This window comes from Phascolarctos cinereus, unplaced genomic scaffold (assembly GCF_003287225.1).
Source record: "Phascolarctos cinereus isolate Bilbo 61053 unplaced genomic scaffold, phaCin_HiC Scaffold_1;HRSCAF=81, whole genome shotgun sequence".
In the NCBI taxonomy this organism is placed as follows: domain Eukaryota; kingdom Metazoa; phylum Chordata; class Mammalia; order Diprotodontia; family Phascolarctidae; genus Phascolarctos; species Phascolarctos cinereus.
In genome coordinates this window covers 275,624,889-275,644,859 of record NW_027555514.1, presented here as the reverse complement: position 1 = coordinate 275,644,859, position 19,971 = coordinate 275,624,889, and the positions used below count along the sequence as shown (strand labels likewise).

The following is a 19,971-nucleotide window of genomic DNA, read 5'->3' as shown; positions in this document are numbered from 1 at the left end:
ATGTAAACTCCTGACCCCTGCATGGTCAGCAAGCAGGTGGGAGCCAGATCCAAAATGCACTTGGGGAAATGTTTAACAAAATAAATCAAAACACAATGCAACATAAATAATGTTAGTCTGTGGTTTTCTAAGTCAATCTGTGGCTCACAGAGATTTGTTTCTATTTGAATTTGAAGCCATGGTGTCAGAGAACGGTTACCACTTCTCAACAGAGGCTATACTGATTTTCTCCTATAAATGGCCCCTAGGTCCTCCTAGCTGCAGACTTCACACTTTCTTCTTCCAGTAGAATACAAGCTTTTTTAGGCTAGGGACTGTTTTTTAATTTAGTCTTTGTACCCATAGTCCCTTGCATATAGTAGGGGCTTCATAAATGCTTTTTTAATTCAGTGACACAAATTTTGTGAAGTTAACAAAAGACCCCTCTCTCTCATCCCCCTGCCCTTCATGTTTCCTCCCAAGGAGCCTTCCATCAATTCATCAACACATTTATTAAACACCTGCTGTGGCTAAGCCCTTGAGTACTAAAGTGCTTGTTTACCTCTAGTGCTTGGATTTGTGGGTTTGTCAAGCACGCCGGAACGCCCACATGCATGCAGGTGTTGCAGATTTCCATTTGGGGACCATGGGAAATGGGGAGGTCCACTGGGAGCCTGCCCAGCCGAGCCTGAGAGAGCGCTGCTGGTCATCAAATCCTTCTGGGTTGATGTTAAATATGGCTCGATTTACCACCAAAATAAAAGCCATCTTCATCTACCTCAGAATCAATTCGTTGACTTCACCCCAGGGACAGCCTTTCCTGTTAAATGCAGGTGCTCACTGGGAAGCCCCAACACCTCTTCAACAGGAGGAAACACACACACACAATCTCTTTCTGTCTTTCTGTCCCTCCCTCCTCTCTCTCTCTCTTTCACACACACAATCTCTCTGCCTCTCTCTCTCTCTCTCCCCCTCCGTCTTCTCTCTCTCTCTCCCCTTCTGTTTTTCTCTCTCCATCTCTCTCTCCCCCGTTTTCTCTCTGTCCCCCTCCATTTTTTTCTCTCTCTCTCTCACACACACTCACACACACAATCTCTCTCCATCTCTCTCTCTCCCCCTCCGTTTTTCTCTCTCTCACACACACTCTCACACAGTCTCTCTTGTCTCTCTCTCTCCGTTTTCTCTCTCTCTCTCTCACATACACATACACAATCTCTCTCTGTCTTTCTCTCCCTCCTCTCTCTTTCTCTCTCACACACACACACACATATACACACACAATCTCTCTCTGTCTCTGTCTCCCTCCATTTTCTCTCTCCCTCTCCCACAATCTCTCTCTCCGTCTCTTTCTCTCTCTCTCTCTCTCTCTCTCTCTCTCTCTCTCTCTCACACACACACACACACAATCTCTCTCTGTCTCTATTCTCTCTTTCTCTCTCTCTCTCTCTCACACATACACATACACACACAATCTCTCTCTCTGTCTCTCTCACACACACAGACACACAGACACACACACACACACACACACACACACACACACACACACACACACACGCACATAGAGTCCATGAGGACAACACCAGTAGTTGGTATTTCCAGAAGTCAGCTCTTCTGAGGAAAACTAATAAATGCCTAAGTAGGTGACGACCTGCCCAGCCAGCCAGCGGCTCCCCTTCAGAAGCGCTCAGCCTTTGGTGAGGGGGCCATCCTCTCATCTGATTCTGAAATGAACCCCTCCCACATTGTTAGTCCTTTCATGAAACACTTGAAGCCACATTGGCTCTAATAGGCATTCTTTACAATCTCTGTGTTCCCCCTTCTTCCATTTAGCTTTTCAGCTGTTTTTTTTTAAGTCTTTTTTATCCCCCCATGTGCTTTCATGATGCATCTGCTTCCCTGTGAGCCCTCCCCCCAACCCCTTCCTCAGCATCAATCACCTGGGAAGCTCTGAGTGGGGGAAGGGCCAGGACAGCTGGACGAGCTCAGGTGTGAACAATCAGATGCTCGTGAAGCTAACACTTGCATGCAGAACGGCCCACGTCCAATGCAAAGCCACTGCCCGCTCAGATCCACAAGCACCCAATTTCACTTTGGCTGACCACAACACCAGGGTCTTTGGGTGGCAATTCTCTTAGACATTTTCCAAATGGAGTCTAGCTTCCTGAACACCCTCAGATTCTAGGTATGCATCACTCAGTATACAAAGCGTCTGTATTTAAGCTCTAGCCCCCTTCTAGACTACAAATTTCAAGGGGGCAGGGAACAAATCCCAGTGAATCTTCTCTCCCTCAGTGCCTAGCAAGCACTCTCTGCAGGTAGTAAGCGCTGAATGTTTGTTGACATTGATGTTACAGTTGATAATGGAACACAAGAGTTCTCTAATTCCCCCTACTCAAACATGGCACCCCTTGGGAGCGCTGATTTATGCCACAACTCACAACCTATGCCTGAGCAGGTCCCTTCACCTTACGTCTGAGGCCTTTTCTGAGCCCTCCCTGCTCAAGGTTACCATTTACCCACTTCTTGAAAATATTTCTTTATGGGAATGGCTCCCCCATTAGAATGGAAGCCCCTGAAGGCAGGGGTTATTTTGATTTTTTTCTTTGTGCCCCCCAGTGCCTAGCACAGTGTTTAGTATACAGCTGAGCTCTAATGAATCTTTGTTGATAGACAGAGTTTGCCTTTCTAGATCACAGATGCCCTGTTTGGTTTCTCTGAGAATGAGGAGTGATGAATGGGAGGCAGAAGGTGGAGGCCTGAAGTCAGAAGACCTAGGTTCAAATCCCATCTCTTACACTTACTACTACCTGTGTAACCTTGACCAAATCACTTCACTTCCTGGGCTTCAGTTTCCCCCTTTATAATTTAAGAAGGCTGGATTAAGTTGGCCTCAAACAGAGCCTTCCAGCTCTGGTTCTGCCATCCTGTGGAGAAGAGATTCATGCTTTGCTCAGGGGATCTGGACTAAATGAATGCCAATGGGTAACTGGTGGGTTTTCAAGTCACCTCTACAGAAGACTTATTTCCAAGTCAGCACAAAAGTTTTATAGTCTTGTGTGAAGAAGGTTATGTTATTTTCTTGTGGAAGTGGAAGTGGGGGAGAGGGAGAGGGAAGGAGAGAGAGAAAGAGAGAGAGAGAGAGAGAGAGAGAGAGAGAGAGAGAGAGAGAGAGAGAGAGAGAGAGAGAGAGAGAGAAGGGAGAGAGAAAGGAGGGAAGAAAGGAGAGAGAGAGAGGAAGGGAGAAGGGGAGAGAGAGGAGGGAAGACAGAAGGAAGGAAAGGAGAGGGAGAGAGAAAAGACAGGAAAGGGGGAGAGAAAGGAGGGAAGAGAGAATGGAGGAAAGGAGAGAGAGAGAGAGAGAGAGAGGGAGAGAGAGAGAGAGAGAGAGAGAGAGAGAGAGAGAGAGAGAGAAAGGGAGTGGGAGGGAGGGAGAGAGAGAGAAGGGAAGAGAAAGAGGGAGAAAGGAGGGAAGAGAAAGAAGGGAAGAAAGAAGAGGGGGAAAGGAGGGAGAGAAGAAGAGAGAGAAGAGAAGAAAGGGGTGAGAGAGAAAGAGAGAAGGGGAGAGAAAAGGGAGGGAGAAAGAGAGAGAGAGAGAAAGAGACACAAAGAAGAGAGAGATAGAAGGGAGGAGAAGGATGGGGAAAGAGAGAGAGAAGAGGGGAGAGAGAGAGAAGGGAGGAAAGGGGAAAGAAGGGGGAGAGAGAGACAGAGACAGAGAGAGAGGCAGAGAGAGGAGAGATGAGAGAGGGAGAGGCAGGGGCCGTCTATGGGGAGTGTGACTGCTGTTACTAAGGAGTCACTGGCAGAAGACTCCGGGGACAGGCTTTCAGAAAGGGGAAGCCAGAAAACAACCTGGATGTTTTGCATTTCTCTTATGTCCAAGTGGAGTTTCTAATAAATGCTTTTTGGTTGACTGACTGATGGGTATAGAGGCCAGGAGGAAAACACAGCAATCATTCTAAGGGTTGACGTAGCTCAGTAAGTTAAAAAAACAAACAACCCGACTCCAGAAGAATGATGGCCATCAGATCTGGCAATTATTGGCTCACCTGGGAACTCTGAGGAGAGCCATCTTAGCTAAGTGATGAGGTCAGAAGCCAAACTGCAAAGGGGTGAGTGAAGAGTGAGAGAAGAAATGAAGGCAATGGATGTGGACAGCTTTTTCTAGGAGTTTGGCTGCTAAATGGAAGGAAGATATAGGCTTGAGGGGACGTTCGGGGCTGGTCAAGGCTCTTTAAGGATGAGGAAGACTTGGGTATTTTTGAAGGCAATAGGTAGGGGAGCAGGAGAGAGGAAGAGATGGAAGATTCGATTGAGGGGGATGATTTAGGTTATAACCTGCCGAAGAAGATGGGAGAGGAAGGGATAAAGGGGGGCAAATAGAGGGATCGGCCTTGGTACACAGAAGGGCCTTCTCCTGGTCAGAAACTAAGGAAAAGGAGGAGAGAGTTAGAGGAGGGGTTGATGTCAAGGAGTTTTAAGATGAAGAGAAGGGAAGAAAAAGGCATTTATATCAAATGATGAAATAAGAAACAGCTCCTTCCCCCAGACAGCTTATGTTTAGTTGGGTGATTAGACATGTAGAAACATTATTGTCATAAAAACAGAATATGACAAATGCTTAAAAAAATAAAAAAGAGGTGATGAGATATCTGGGTAAGAAGGAAGGAAAGATGGAAGGAAGGAAAGAAAGCCTTATAGCTCGACGTGGGGACATTAGGGAAGAAGTGGTAGTGACCTTGGGCCTTGACAGAAGAAAAAGTCTTCACTTAGAAAGGGAGGTGGGAGGGAGGATTCTGGGAAGATGGTAGAGTAGGTCAGAAAATTCCAAGCTCTCCAGACTTCCCCCACAAACAAAATAGCGCCTCAGAGCGAATGTAGAGTGGTAAAATAAAATAAATATAAATATAGATATGTAATAAAATAAATATAAAAAATAAAATAAAATAAAATAAATAAACAAGAGTTGGGGCAGAACAGTGGTCCTCCTGGGACAACCAGAGAAGATCTGAAGAAAAATCCCAGGACTGAGGTTTGGTCCCTTGACTTGTGAACAAAGAGAGATACGCAATGACAAAAAAAGGCAGGACGAGATGTGGAGGCCACAGGAGGATTCTAGTCTAGCCGAAGCGTAGAGCACCGCCAAGGAGGAATGAGAAATTACATGAAACCCGGAGTACAGGCCGCCTAGGAAGGGCCTCGAAGAAGAGATGACAGAATTTATATACTCGGCCATGAAACAGCCTCCTTCGGTGACCGGACAGACCATGAGACTGGGGAGGGGGTACAATGGGTGCCAGCTTCAAAAGGCACAGTGCCACCAGCTGCTGGCCCTGGCCCTGCCACTCACTGGGCACAAGCCTCACCTAGGATTACCAAGGGCATTATGAGAATCTGGAGGGCTCCCCTATTCAGAAAAGATTCAAACTTCGCATTAAAAAACAACAGCCAACATTTTTCAAACTCTTTAAGGTTTCCAAAGTGCCTTCCTCAGGACGACCCCACAAGGTAAAGCTGGGCCAGGATTGCTCCCCTAAAAGAGGACCTGAGCTGTCTGAGGGCAGTGGGAATGCTTTCCCACAACCCACCAAAACTCCCTGAACAGGGAAGTCCTAGGGATCTAGCCGAAGAACCAAGATGAAGTCACTAGGCCCCAGTCAGTAAGACTCCCCAGGCCCAAGGCCAGAAATCACCCCACTGCCTCGCACGGCCTCGAGGTGGGACGGGAGGGCCACGGAGAGCACCCCAATTTTCAAGAGGAGCCCGCCTGTCAGGAACGTTCTGGGAGGGAGTCCTTTTATTCAGAGGTTAGAGCACACGGCTTCCCCGGTCCCTTCCACCGCTCAAACCCTGTGACCCAAGCCCACTCTGGGGAACACTTCTAGCAAATACACACACTCACGCCAAGCAGCGAGCCAGGGCTCATGCTTACCTTTCTCTTCTCTTCGTCAGCAGGGTCAAACTTGAAAGTAGCCCTGTGCTGTGGGGAAAAAGAAACCACACGTCATCCTAAGGGAACAGAAGTAACTTGGGAGGCTCCCACAAAAAAGACCCGTCAAACAAGCCACTGGGAAACAGCTGTCCTTTTTTGTCCTATGGGGGGGGGATGACGGGAAAACTCAGGACTTTTCCTATTTCCTTTTTTTTTTTTGAAAAGAATTCTTTTTCATAAGATGGTTCTCAAGAGGGGGGGACTGGGATGGGGCCTAGGTGATTTCAAAACACAAGATAGCAATAAAAATCTGTTGAGGGTTTTTTTAATGTAGGAGAAAGGACAGAAAACCTGGGACTTCATTTTTAAAGGAGAAAAGTGTCCATGTATCAGCCAATAAGCGATAAAAACAGCAAATTACATTTTGAAAATGCCTTCCAGTTTACAAAGGGCTTTCCCAACGGTGTCTCTTTGGAGTTTTCCCTAAGTGCTCTGAAACAGGTGAGCACAGGACTGGAGCATCCCTCAAGCTGGAAGGGACATCTTGCCCAACCATCTCATTTTAGAAAAGAGGAAACTGATCCTCGAGGAGGTGGGGTGATCTGTGCAAGGTCACCCAGCTAGTAAGGAGGAGAGATAAGACACGAACCCAGGTCCCCTCTCATTCCAGAGCCAGCCATATTTCATTATCACCATTTTAAATAAGATAGGACTAGCTGTGTGACTCTGGGCAAGTCACTTAACCCCAACCGCCTCATGCAAAAACAAACAAACAAACAATAAATAAATAAGACAGGGAAACCAAGGGAGAGTCAGTGAGAGGAAGAGACTTGGTTCCAGGCTTCAAAGCAAGTTAGGGCCAGGACCAAAGACCTGTAAGTCAGTGCTCTTTCCACTATACTACAGTGCTCTTTCTCAAGGACCTACTGTGTGCCCAGCACCGTACCAAGGGCTTTGGTGATACAGAAGCAGCAGGAGACTTGGTTCCTGCCTTCAAGGGTCTAAAAACTGATGATGATGATAACAGGCCCAGAAAAGTGAAATCACAGGCCTGCGATCACTTCCACAAGCTTGCCCTTTACGGGTTGTTCTCAAAGAAGAACATGACATAAGTTAAGGAACAGCCTGTGTTTATGAATGGACTTTCTTTTCAACTCCATAGGGTGTGCACATACATAACTCCACAGCTTAAAGGGAGGCGGGGGAGAGGAGAGCTCTTTCAGAAGAGTGGAGCTGAAATACTGGCTCCATCACCATGTCCAACATGACCAACGAAATGGGCTTCGGATTCCTTATCCACTAGGGGGATGCACTGGATGTCTTCCAAGGGTCCCCCCAGCTCTAAACACATGGCCTGTTATCTTCCGGAGGCTCCCACATCTCCCTCTCCATCCTACGGCTGGAGGAACATGAAGAACCAGTGATGAGCACAGGGGCTCACTCAGTGCCACAGTGTGTGATAACACACAAAAAAACAACAAGACTTCTAAGGCCAGGCCAAGGGCTTTCTCCAGAAGACCAAAAAACTAGGAATTCTCAAGTACTTCAGGCTTTCAACTGAAATTTGGTTCAATTTCTATCTTTCCGTCGTGTTTTCTCAGTTAGTTCAAGAACAAGTATTTGCTGACGCCATCTTGGATGTCTGGAACTTGCGGATTACAGGTACTGTCAAGTCAAGAAGCATTTATTAAACACCTACTATGTGTCAGGCACTATGCTAAGAGCTGGGGATACAAAGAAAGGCAAAAAAACATGGTCCCTGACCTTGGGGAGCTTACATTCTAACGAGACAGACAAAATGCAAGCAATTATGTACCAACTGTATACACACAGAAAGGAAATTGGAGATGATGAACAGAGGGAGGGCCCTGACATTAAGGTAGCTGGGAAAGTTATCAGTTACATGGCAAACAGAGCTAGCTTTTGAATAGACAATCCAAATTCAAATCAGCACTCCAAGAATTCCTAGTTGTGTGACTTTGTGTCTTAATAAAAATGATCAAGGCAAGAGATTGATAGTGTATAATGAATACTTGGGAGGCATTTCTTCTAATTTAGCAGGTGTCTTCCTTTCCCACAAGGCTTGTATTTCTCTGTCCCTTCTCTCCGAATGCCAAGAGGTTCCATAAAAACACTCACTTGGCATTCGGGCACCTTCGCGTCTAACGGCTAACTTAGACCAAGAGCCATTTGGTTTGTGGTAATAAAATGGACACTGGGGTAGCTGACATAGTAGGCTGGCCTGGGTTCCAAGAAGCTATTATTGCTTTGGTTGCTTTTTAAAGGTGAGGGTGTTCCTTTCACATCTTCAGTATGAACCACTGAAAAGATTGGCGGTGACATAAAGCCTCTGACTCCTATTAGGAGGCTCAATTTAATGAAAACTATATAGTGGTATGTGAGACAATACAAACTGTATTTTGAATGTACTAATCCATTTGCCAAAACTGTATCTGATGCAAAAGTTCTTTGCATCTACATCTGGGCTTTAGGGGCCAGAAGAGGTCAGACTCCCAAGTCTGGCTTGTTTTAACCATCCTCAGTCCTTCATCTCTTAAGTGACTCTTTCTCTCCACTCCTGCCCACGTCCAGAGAGAGGAGAGCAGAAGAGAAGGGAAGGTGAAGGAGGAAATCCCCAAAGGGCATCTCTTTCCGTGAAAGTGTGCGGGGCATGTCAGTTAGTAACCGACAATCACGTGTCCTCCATATATCCAAAGTGCTTGGCTTTGAGATGATTCAGGTGGGGTCATAGAGAAAAAAAGAAGGGCTCAGGACCTAATCATTGTTCAACCAAGGGATTCCATGAAGATGAGCTGGAGTCCACCTGCAGGGAGACCCTGCTGCAATGGCCTTCACCAATCCCCACTGGATTTCCCACTAAGCCCAAGATGAAGTCATTTCTGGGCCCCTGCTCTTACCTGATGGACTCTGCCACCTACACAATGTAACAGGCTGATTCTTTTGCTTTTATGAGAAGTGCCCAAACCAGAGTTGATGTCTCTGTTTTTCCTCATCTCCCAATTTTCTGAGTAAGCAGCCCATGTAAAGATGTCAGCTAAGACCTGCTTTAGTCACTGCACGCATCCACCTTTCCCTCTGGATTTTCTTCCAGGTTGAAGCAGAGGCCAGGTGACACCAATAAATGCTAATCAATCCACCTGCGCTATGAGGGGGAAGGGGTGTCATGCTGACCCACTTCCCAAGTGGAGGGAGAGGTCCAGGCCCAGAAAGGTGATGAGCCACTGAGTTCCCCAAAAGATGACAGCAAACAGAATGAGTGGCCCACTAAGCCCGCCTTGCGTGGCAACCTTTAAGCTTCCACCAAAGCTCACTGCCTGGCTTCAGTAACAGAGCTGGAAAGCAGATGCCCTTTGACGTAGTTATCTGGATGCAGGCTGCTCTGGCCTAAGTCACAGGCTGTGTTTCCAGGGCTAACCCCCAGATTAGGGTTTTCCAAACAGTGAGTCAGACGCACCAGCAAAGACCTTGCTCTTCTCACTAAAGGAGGGTTTCCCCTGTGGCCTGGGTTCTTCGACAAGACTGGCCCCTAGGCTCACTCCTGCCCAACTATCTTTTAAGCCCTTGCTTCCCAAGACCAGACACCCCTTCCTCCTCCTCACTTGGAACCTTATGGAAGCAGAAACAAGGCACCTGGATTCAAATCCTGATTCTGAACAAGTTGAAATCTGACCTTTCCAAGCTAAATAAATGATCCTGTGACCCCTGCTGGGGAAATCCACAGGCAATCAACAATGCCCTCTTTGTAAGAGAAAGGGGGGGTGACAGAAGGGAGAGCAGATCAGGGGCAAGGGGATTCAGAACCCATGCCATCTTGGGGTGGGGGGAGGGGCAAGATGGGGAGAAAATCTGGAACTCAAAATCTTGTGAAGTGAATGTTGAAAACTAAAAATAAATATATTAATAAATGTTTAATAGAAAAAATTTAAAAAAGAAGAGGAAAAAAATAGATGTAGAGCTAGTTCATAGGTCATTTAGTCTATTCCTCACATTTTAGGAAACAGGACCAGGATGGCTGTGACTTGCCTAAGGTCACATAAATGGTAAACACCTGAGCTAGGATCTGAACTCATATCCCTTGATGCCAAACTCAACATTTTTTGCTTTGTCCAATATTGCTTTATTGTGATTCTTCCCAGATAAAGTAAAATAATTTATCTAATAAAAATTTATTGAACATTACAAAAACAAAAAAAGAAAACAACACCTCCCTCGGCTGCTACAAAGTGTCTCCCACGAGACAGGGTTTAATGAATAAATGAATGAATGAAAATCGACGCATTAAACTCTTTCTAGGTGCCAAATACCGTGCTAAGCATTAAGGGCACAAACAGGAAAAAAAGAGTTTCTCCTCAAAGAGCTCACATTCCGATTGAGGGAGCTAGCAATAGAAGCAGGGTCCGCTGCTGAGCCGACGGAAAGGCCTAGAGGTCCCAAGTGTGGACGGCAAGGCCCAAGAGCCTGGGGTCCTCAACGGAGCAAACGCCTTCCTAAAGGTTGTTATTCTCCTCTCCTGTTGCATCAGCACCCACCCGGCGTCTGAGATAAACACAAATTTCCCCCTTTACTCACAGTCTGGCTTGAAGAGAGTCCTTTCCCCTTTTCAAGAGGCATATTCTCAGGGTTTATAAAAAAAAAAAAAGACCCACACATTTTACTAGGCAACTGGGTGGGGAGAATAAAACAAAGTGAATGAAATTTAGAACTGTTACCTTCACAAAGGTACACAGAGATTTTTCAGCTCACCCTAGGTCTCAGGACCAATTCACCACAACATGTCCCAGGAACAAATATGGCAGCCCACTGACTCCCCTGGTGGTGCAGCCAGAGGCTTGGACACTTCCTGTGCAGCTTGGATAAGTCACATCCCCGATCTCGCTTCATCGACGAAATGAACGAGGGGCAGAGTTTGGACTGAACGATCTCCTGGGTCCCATCAAACTCCACATGTACGATCCTATATTTCTCACTAGCTCTGTACTAAAGCATTGCTTTCAAAGGTCTCTGGAAATCCGTGTATTCTGTCTCAGCACGCACCCACCCTTGCAGGATTCTACGTGAGAAGGGACTATTCAGAGGCATGCCCTGGGCATCTTAGAAACCCCAAAATGTGGGGCAGCTAGGTGGCACAGTAGATAGAGCACCAGCCCTGGAGTCAGGAGGACCTGAGTTCAAATCCGGCCTCAGACACTTGACATTTACTAGCTGTGTGACCCTGGGCAAGTCACTTAACCCCAACTGCCTCACAAAACAAAAAAAAAACCACAAACCCAAAACGTGCCACAGACTGGAAAAGGCTGGCTGTTAGACTGCACGCTTCCTGAGGGCAGGAGTTAGTTGTAACCAGACATAACAAACCCAAGGGCATCCCCCATTATCCCACAATTCTAGGAGGTCCCTAACTGATAGTGTTTGCTGCTGATGGCAATGGTAAGGACAGCACCAAGCATCCTTTATTGGGTCTGTTTGCGTAACAGAGGCTCAAAAGACAAGGGAAAAGAGGATTTCAGTGGTTTGGAGCAAAAGGCTCACAGGGATGACATGCTTCATATCATCGCTGTGAGTGACCTGGGTCACCTGGAGCCAAAGGAAAGCATCTGGATCTTCCTGAAAAACCTCTGTTGTCATTTTGTCCCTCTACCAGACCACTAAAAAGGAAGAAGGAGGAGAGCAAAGTTGATATGAATCATTAGACTGTAAGCTCCTTGAAGGGAGGAAGCGTTTACACTTCGCTGGAATGTGGCAGCTGTCCCAGGACCTGTCCTGTCTGGTTATGAGGAGCCCCTGCCCTGAGGAAGCCTGCAATCTAGTGGTGAGCTTGAGGAGGGATCACCTGACTGTCTATTACGTGGCACATTTTTTATGGAAATCTACAGTGAATGGCATTCAGTCGGCACTTCATAAATGCTTTGCTGATTGACTGCATCATAGATTTAGAACCAGAAATGAGCTGAGAGGCCATGTAAGTCTCCCCCTTCATTTTACAGAGGAGGAAATTCAAAGTTTAGTGACTGGTCCAACCTCACTCAGATGATTGCTGCAGCCATTTCTAATTTCTCCAGGGCCTTTGATTCCAAACCTGCTTCTCTGCCATACTCTGCTGCTCCCAGTGAGCATGCAGAGCATAAGAACTGGCTAAAGGAGATGGGAAATTTCAGGACTCTGGGAGGCCTGACAGCTGTCTGTAGGCACACGAAAGGCTGTCTTGTGAAATCGGATTAGACACATTCCTCACAGCTCCGGGGACAGGCTAAGGACCGGTAGATCCAAGTTACAGGGAGACATTTCAACTAAAAATCAGAGCTACCTAAAAAAGGAATGGGCTCTCTGGGGGTGGATTCCCAGAACTAGTGGCCAGAGGACCACAGATTTAAAGGCTGAAAGGCACCACAGAGATCCTCTATTCCAGTCCATCTATTTTCCCCTCCCAGGGTAGGGAAATGATCACTCATGGAAGATGGCATAAAACGGTTGTCACAGATGGCCCCGGGGGCTAAACCAGGTGACTTCTAAGGGCCCTTCCAACTCTGAGATCTTATGAGCTAGAACTGAAACATAACCAAGAAGGTTCCCCACCCCTGGTCTAGAACATCCCTGCTTCATCCAGAGACTGTTAACATGCCTATGGCCAAAGAATCAAGTCAGGCGACTTGGAAACTAACCAATAATTCGGTCTCTGTGGCACTGCTGAAATCCATAGCTCCCCTTCCCCAAGCCCCCACTACTAGGCAGATCTGCTGGTCATTCATACTCACAGTAGCTGGCCAAAGTTCTTCTTATCCATGAGGCTCTGAGTGGAGGGGTGGAGGTACAGGCAAACATGTTTATTATTAGCTTATTTCCAATGGCTTGGAGAAGTAATGCCATTCAATGCCTGGACCCCTTTTTTTTTCCCCACAGATGAGAAAATTAAGGCACTAGAACACTGCCTACCATGGAAGTCAAGGGTCAAAAAGTCAATGCTCATTAGAGCTAAGACTAACCTTCCCCACAGTGGAATCTAATTTACCCTTCCCTACTCCTGATTGCTATCATCAGACCCTTTCTGCTCTTCCTCAAGCCTCCACGTCTCTCACCCAAAGGATAAGACATCTGCAGGGTGGCATGATACATGTAGAGGTTGTCTCCCCCCAGGGAGTGGAAGCACCATGAGGTCTTTGTGTCCACAGCACTGTACAGTGCCAGGCACATCATAAACACTTAACAGATACTCGCTGATTGACTGGTAGAGTGGTAGTTCGCCCTCACTCCGACCAGTCCTAAATATGGCGGGAGGGACGCTGAGGGGTGTTGCCTGACCCTGAATCAACGCCAAGCATCTCCATGGAAGACCACCGATGTGGGGAATCTCCAGGTCTTTCACAGGCACCTAATGCCGCAGAAAGGGGGCAGATATTCACCTCATCCTACCCACCATTCCAACTACTTTCATGTTACACTTCAAGAATGATTCCAAAGGTGGGAAAGGGCATTAGAGATGACCTGGAAAAACAGCATCTACTTGGAGCTAAAGCTTTGAGAGGAGGCCGGTTTCTCTAAGCAGGGAAAAAAGAATCAAATCAGAGGGACAGTGGAGACCGGAAATGAGAGTGTAACCATGAAGGACCATGGGAGCTTAGATGGGAAGAGAAGGGGGGGGGGAATGTGAATGACTCTTGAACTAAAGGCAGGAAAACAGAAAATTTCTCTCCTTTCTACCCCAAACTCCCTACTCTTAAACAGTTGAACTATTATTATGATGATGAAAATCATTCCTTTTAGATTCCTCTTCTAGAACAATAAATGGTAAGAGCTGGAAGGGACCCTGGAGGTCCCCTAGTCCAAACTCCTCATTTTACCCATAAGAAGTCTAAGGCTCAGAAGTGAAAAGACTTTTCCAGACAGGAAGTGGTAGGGCAGGAATCTAAATCCAAGCCTTGTGACTCCAGCCCCTCAGCAAGAGCATTACTGTAAACAGGCCCATGAGGCAGCCTTTCTTTGGGTGGGAGGTTATGTTCCATCCTCCCATGGGCCTCCCTATGGCCTCACTGCCCCTGAGATTCATCCAAGGATGCCAATCACAGTCTAGCCAGGCCTGCATGTCCTATGTGAGCCTTGTTCGTGTCCCCCCAGGAAGACTCCTAGCAGTGTGCTTGGGAAGGGTTCCTCAAGTTCTCCTCAGGGTTAGTCATCCTTCTGCTCTCTCACACAAAACAATCCATCCTTGGCCCTGCTTCTCTGGACTCCCTTGCTTGTGAAGTACCGTAGCCCGCTCCTGCCCGCGGCTATCTGCCACGGCCCTTGGAGGACCTTCAAAGACGATTCGTTTTAGGCTGTAGGTGTGCATGACTTGCAGCTACAAAGTGGCCCTGGGAGAATCTCGGTGTTAAGGAAAGATGGGTCTTTGTTTCAGGGAGAAGTCTGGGGCATTAAAAGGACAGGGAAGCATCCCAAAGGCGATCCAGCCTTTGGACGGGGAAAGGGAGTTAGGGTAGCTCAAACTCCTCTTTGTGGTCATCATGGGCCCAAATCACTGTCCACTTGCAGGGTCTGTCCAAGACGTATGTACTAAAGGACAAGCTCGAAAAGGTGTCTCCCCACTACATATCATAGTACAGACCAGAAGAATCAAACTTGTGGCTTGCACCAGATTAAAACGGAATTGGGACATATTTAACAAAATAAATAAAAATACAATACAACATAGATGGTGTCAATTTGTGGTCTTCTAAGTTAATATGCAGCCCCCAGGGATCATTTCTATTTGAATTTGACAGCAGTAGCCTCAACAGGGCTTTCTTAACCTGGAGTCCATAGACCTTCAAAGGTTATATAGACAGATTTCAGAGGCTCTTTTATCTTGGATGGAAAAAATAAGAGTTTTACATTTTTATTTCATTGTATTGTTTTTTTTAGTAATCTTAGGTACATCATTCAGAGAAGGGGCCATAGGCTTCACCCAACTGCCACTAGGATCCAGGACACCAAAAAAGTTCAGAACCCCTGGTCTAGACAATAAGCATTCTTCAATCACTTGGTTTTTCCAGTGTTAAAAGGAAAGCCAAACTCTTGAGTGATTCTGGGGCACCATACAGTTGGCCCAGCTTCACCCAAGGACAGGAGCATCCGAAGGGCCTCAGAAGCAGTAAGGATATGGGGCTGGATCTCCCAAGACACCAGCAGACACACTTCCAGCAAGCATCTGTCTCCCTGTCTGATGCCTCACTTGGTGTTAAGGACCAGAAGGTTGTGAAAAAAGATCTCTCTGTGGTTAGAGATTTCAAAGACTGTTGCTGACATATGCATGGGACCTACCTCCTTGGAGGACAGCCTTTAACATGGGGCTTTGCTCTACCAAACCAATTTTTTTTTAAATCATCCACAAATAAGCCCAGTGGGATCTCGTATCTGCTACATTCTCCAGTCAAGTGTATGATGGTAAAAATGTGTTTCACTGCAGTACATGGCTTGTGTGTTCTAAAGCCTTCATTAAAGATGCCATCAACACCTAGTTAGCTTATTCTCATGAAAACTGTATATAGATGGCAGAGAGGGTGTGTGTGTGTGTGTGTGTGTGTGTGTGTGTGTGTGCCATGCTCCAAAAGGAGTGTCAATGAAGATATAAAATGGAAATGGTGTGCTCAAAAAGCAAAGCTCAGCTATGGAATATAAAGGGCGTCACCATTTAACCAATCCAAGAAGACAGAGAATGGAGAAAGATTTGGCATTCAAGGTGTGGGAGTATATGTTTTCACACCGAGTCAGATATATGTCTAATAAAGAAAAACAAAAAAAGCACTTGAAATTACCCCAGCCAATCTGGTTCCCAGAGAATGCTAGGTTTGGAGTCAGAGAACCAGGATTCCTATACGAGCTCTACTCCTCTTATTACCTGTGTGACCTTGGACGAGTCACTTCACTGGGGTCATCTTCCTTCTCTGAAGGACTGCACGGATCTGTAGGGTCCCTCCCAATTCCAGATCTGACTTCTGGTTTGTGCTCTGACACCTACTAGCCAACCTTTCTTCAGGCCATCCCACCCCGCTGATGACTGTGACATGACTTTGTTCTGTTTTTACCAACACCTGGCCCACCCTCCTATGGTTCTGATGAGTTTCAAAGGAAAGACAGGAGAAGGAAAACCATAAAGTTAAGATGGGAATATTACTGCTAATATATTTTATGGGTGTCAAAGGTCCAATTGCAATGCTACTGAATAAATATTTCCTTGGTACCTGCTACATGGAAGGCCCAGGACAAGCAAGGGCCCTGGGGACCCGGAGATCAACAACTCCTAACCCCTGCCTGGAAGGAACAGTAGGAAAGGAAAGTCCAGGACATAATCCCTTCAGGAAGTTAAGATGATAGGGCAATAGGAAAGATTCAAATAAAATACTGGGAGGCTCCTGGAGAGAGTGAGACTGCATCTGGGAAAGGGGGATGATTCCAAAAGAAGTCCCAGGCCCTGAAGGGTGGGATTCTCCCAAGGGAAGCTGGGACCAGGACAAGGCACTCGAGGGGTGTTGAAGGATGTCCTAGTGAAAAAACACCAGCCTGAACAGTCAGAAAATAGGAAAGCCTGGGGCCATTAGGTAGCCAACCAGAAGGCCAGTTTGACTGGAGCCTGGGGTCCCAGCAGCGCCTCCCCCTCTCATATCACCTCCCATCCTGCCCTGAAGATCTTCTGAAGGTGCCTGGTTATGGTCCTCCTGGAGCACGGACGCTCCTTGGGAGAAGGACCTAGGTTTGTTCTTTTTGTACCCAGACCACTTAGCAGAGGGCTTAGCACCCAGCAAGTGCTTAATAAATGTTTGTTGACTGCTAGCTGCCTATTAACAGGGCATAGAATTTACAGTCAAGACCCAGGTTCAAATCCCACTCTGCTACTTACGTGGGACCCCCATAAAACAGAGAGGTGGGATTTCTACAGATCAGGGGTTCTTAACTTGTCCAGGAATTTAAAAAAAAATTTTGATAACTATATTGCAACATAATTGATTTCCTTTGTAGTTTTATGCATCTAGAAACACGATTCTGGGAAGGGGCTCATCGGCTTCCCTAGACTGACTGTCAAAGGTTCAGAACATCCCTGGACTAGATGGTATTTCAAGTACCTTTGGACCCTACCTCCTATCCTAATAGACCCTAGGGTCCTAGACAGACCCTACCCTACCCTAGAGAGACCAGGTTTGTAGATTAGGGCCAGAGCAGGAAATGTCAACACTGAATTTGCAGTCTGACACTCCCAGCTTGATTCTGTTTTTTCACTCCCAGTGTGACCTTGGGCAAGTCCCTACTCCTGTGGGCCTCAGTTTCTTCACCTGTAAAATGGTGGGGGAGGGGGAGAGGGCTGGACCAGAGGATCCCAAAGGTTCTAAATCCCTCCGATGCGATATATGCTGGTTGACTGCTCGATCCGAGGGGGAGCCTGGAGTTTGGGTTTTATTTCAGGGAGCAGCGGGGAGCCGCTGAAGGTTTCTGAGTAAGGCAGCTGCTTCCTGAAGCTGTGATTGGGGAGGATGCATCTGGGCAGGGGGGCTGGGGGAAAGGGAGGGAGGGGGAGATTTGCCAGCCTGCTTGGGAGGGGTGAAGACGGCCCGCACCAGGGTGGTGGCAGGGGGAGGGGGACGGATGGAGGGAGGGAGGGATGGAAAGGGCTGGAGCTCGCAATGTGAATCCAGGAGAGGAAAGCCTTTGTGATGGGCACGGGGGGGCGGGCGGGGGTGCACGGGCGAGGGCTGGGGGAGATCGCGGGGGTCTGGAGGGGGGGGAAGGCGGAGTCCCGTGCATGCAGAAGGGGAGATCGACTGCACGGGTGGGGACGCCTCAGCGTACGCTGGCATGCCCGCTCGGAGCCAGGCCGGGCTGGGGGGGGGGTTCTGGGGAGGGGGGCGTTCGCACGGGGCGATGCGACATGGCCCGCTCGGGGAGGGGGCCCGCGCCGGCGTTACCTCTTCGCTGTACTCCCGCAGGACCCTCTCGATGGCCCCCGCGTCGCCCCCCCGCAAGGTGTTCAGCGCCCCCTCCGCATCCATCGCCGCAGGTGCGGGGCGGCCGCGTGCTGCTCCGGGCTTCGGGTCAATGCCTCGCGCCCCCTCCCTCTCGGGCAGCTCTCTCGCCCGCTCTCTCCCCCTCCCTCCCACCCGCCAGCCTCCGCCTGGCTCGGCCTGACGTCACCGCCCCTCACCTTTCACCCCGGTGACGTCAAAGTCCCCATGGCAACCGCCGCGCTGCGCCGCACCCGCCCGCCGAGGGAAGGGGGACGGCGTTCGCCGCGCGGATTGGCTGCGCGCCGGGGGTGGAGTCCCGGGGATGCATCTCCCTTGGCGGGGCAGGCGGAAAGCGGGACCGCGGACAGAGCGCAGAAGGCGGAGGCCCCGCCTCGGCGCCTTTTCCCAGCGGCCTCGCTCTTCCTACATGGCCCGGCGGGCCTAGAACCGTTTTTTTCCGTTGCCGCGGCTTCGCTGGACTACTTCTCCCAGCATGCAACGGGGCAGACCTGCCGCGTCCTCTCTCCGCCGCCCCGCCCACCCATCAGCTGATAGGGCCCGAACTGCATGCTGGGAGTGGTAGTCTCCCTGCTTCTCGGAGAAGCTTCGCCTTCTCGCAGCGGGGCATGCTGGGAACTGTAGTCTTGTTGGGGGCCAGGGGAGCACCTGGGCAGAGGGAGGAGCCCGTGGCACCTCCGGGGTTGGGGAGGCTGGAGATAGTGCCCCAGGAAGGCTTTAGAGACCTCCTCCCTTCACAGCTCCAGTCCTTGCGGGGGAGCTGCTGCTCAGGGACAGCTTTGGGCCGAACCTGTGAGGCCCTGGGTGTTACCAGGAACTAGGAGAGGGCTGGTCTGAGCCGGTTTCTTCCTCTTTTTTTTTTTTAAGTGCCTTTGTGTCCCTTTGATTGTTGTAGCCAGAGCTTTGGATTTGGGGTCCGCACCAACTGGGCTGGAAGGCCGGCTCTGCTCCTTAACTGTTGGGTGACCTGAGAGGAGTTGCATAACCTTTCTGGGCCTCAGTTTCTTCCTATATAAAATGGGCATCATTGGACTAGGTGATCTCTTTGGTCACTTTCAAACCCAGACCCAGCCAGTCCCCTACTCTAGAAGCTTCAGTGGCTCCCTATTACCCTAGGGTAAAATACAAACGCCATTTGGCACTTGAAGCCCTTCACAACCCAACTGGACTCCTGCCTATCTTTCCACACCACTTTTAAAAAAATTTTTTTTATCAATTTATTTTGATTTATCAACAATCACTTCCATATGCTTTTGAGTTTATAATTTTTCTCCCCCTTCCCACCACCCTCCCCAAGACAGCGCACAATCTGATATAGGCTACACATTTACATTTCTATTAAACATATTTTCACATTAGTGATGTTGTAAGTAAAAATTAGAACCAATAAGAGGAACCATCAGAAAGAGGAAACAAAACTCAACAGAAGAGAAAAAAATAGCAATTCAACTTCCATAGTTCTTTCTTTGGATATGGATAGCATTTTCCATCAGGAGGCCTTTGGAGATATCTAAGATCCTTGTATTGCTGAGAAAGTTTATCAATATTAGTCATCACACAACACAGCTGTTACTGTGTACAACATTCTCTTGGTTCTGCTCACTTCACTCAACTTCAGACCATACAAGTCTTAAAAGGTTTTTCTGAAGTCAGCCTGTTCATCATTTCTTATAGCATAATAGTATTCCATTACATTCATATACCACAACTTGCTCAGCCATTCCCCAATGGATGGGCATCCTCTCAATTTCCAATTCTTTGCCACCACAAAAAGAGCTGCTATGAATATTTTTGTACATGTGGGTCCTTTTCCCATTTGTATGATCTCTTTGGGATATAGCCCTAGAAGTGCTACTGCTGAGTCAAAGGGTGTGCACATTTTTCTAGCCCGTTGGGCATAGTTCCGAATTGTTCTCCAAAATGGTGGGATCATTTCACAACTCCACCAACAATGCATTAGTGTTCCAATTTTCCCACATCTCCAACATTTATCACTTTCCTGTTTCGTCATGTAAGCCAGTCTGATGGGTGTGGTGTGGTACCTCAGAGTAG

General features: G+C 48.0%; 1 protein-coding gene across 2 annotated transcripts in view; it reads right to left on the bottom strand.

The window, feature by feature from the left end:
* The window catches only part of RIC8B (RIC8 guanine nucleotide exchange factor B), a 93,404-nt gene extending 75,371 nt beyond the window's left edge, over positions 1-18,033 (bottom strand). The window contains exons 1-2 of one of the 2 annotated variants that reach the window (XM_020982435.2): positions 17,863-18,033; positions 5,915-5,962 (exon numbers count right to left, since the gene is read on the bottom strand). In XM_020982435.2, coding sequence (XP_020838094.1) covers positions 5,915-5,962; positions 17,863-17,946 — 132 coding nt within the window. In that variant the 5' untranslated portion in view covers positions 17,947-18,033. The remainder of the gene's footprint in view (positions 1-5,914; positions 5,963-17,862) is intronic. The other variant, XM_020982433.2, reaches the window with a different exon arrangement.
* Positions 18,034-19,971: the final 1,938 nt, after the last annotated feature.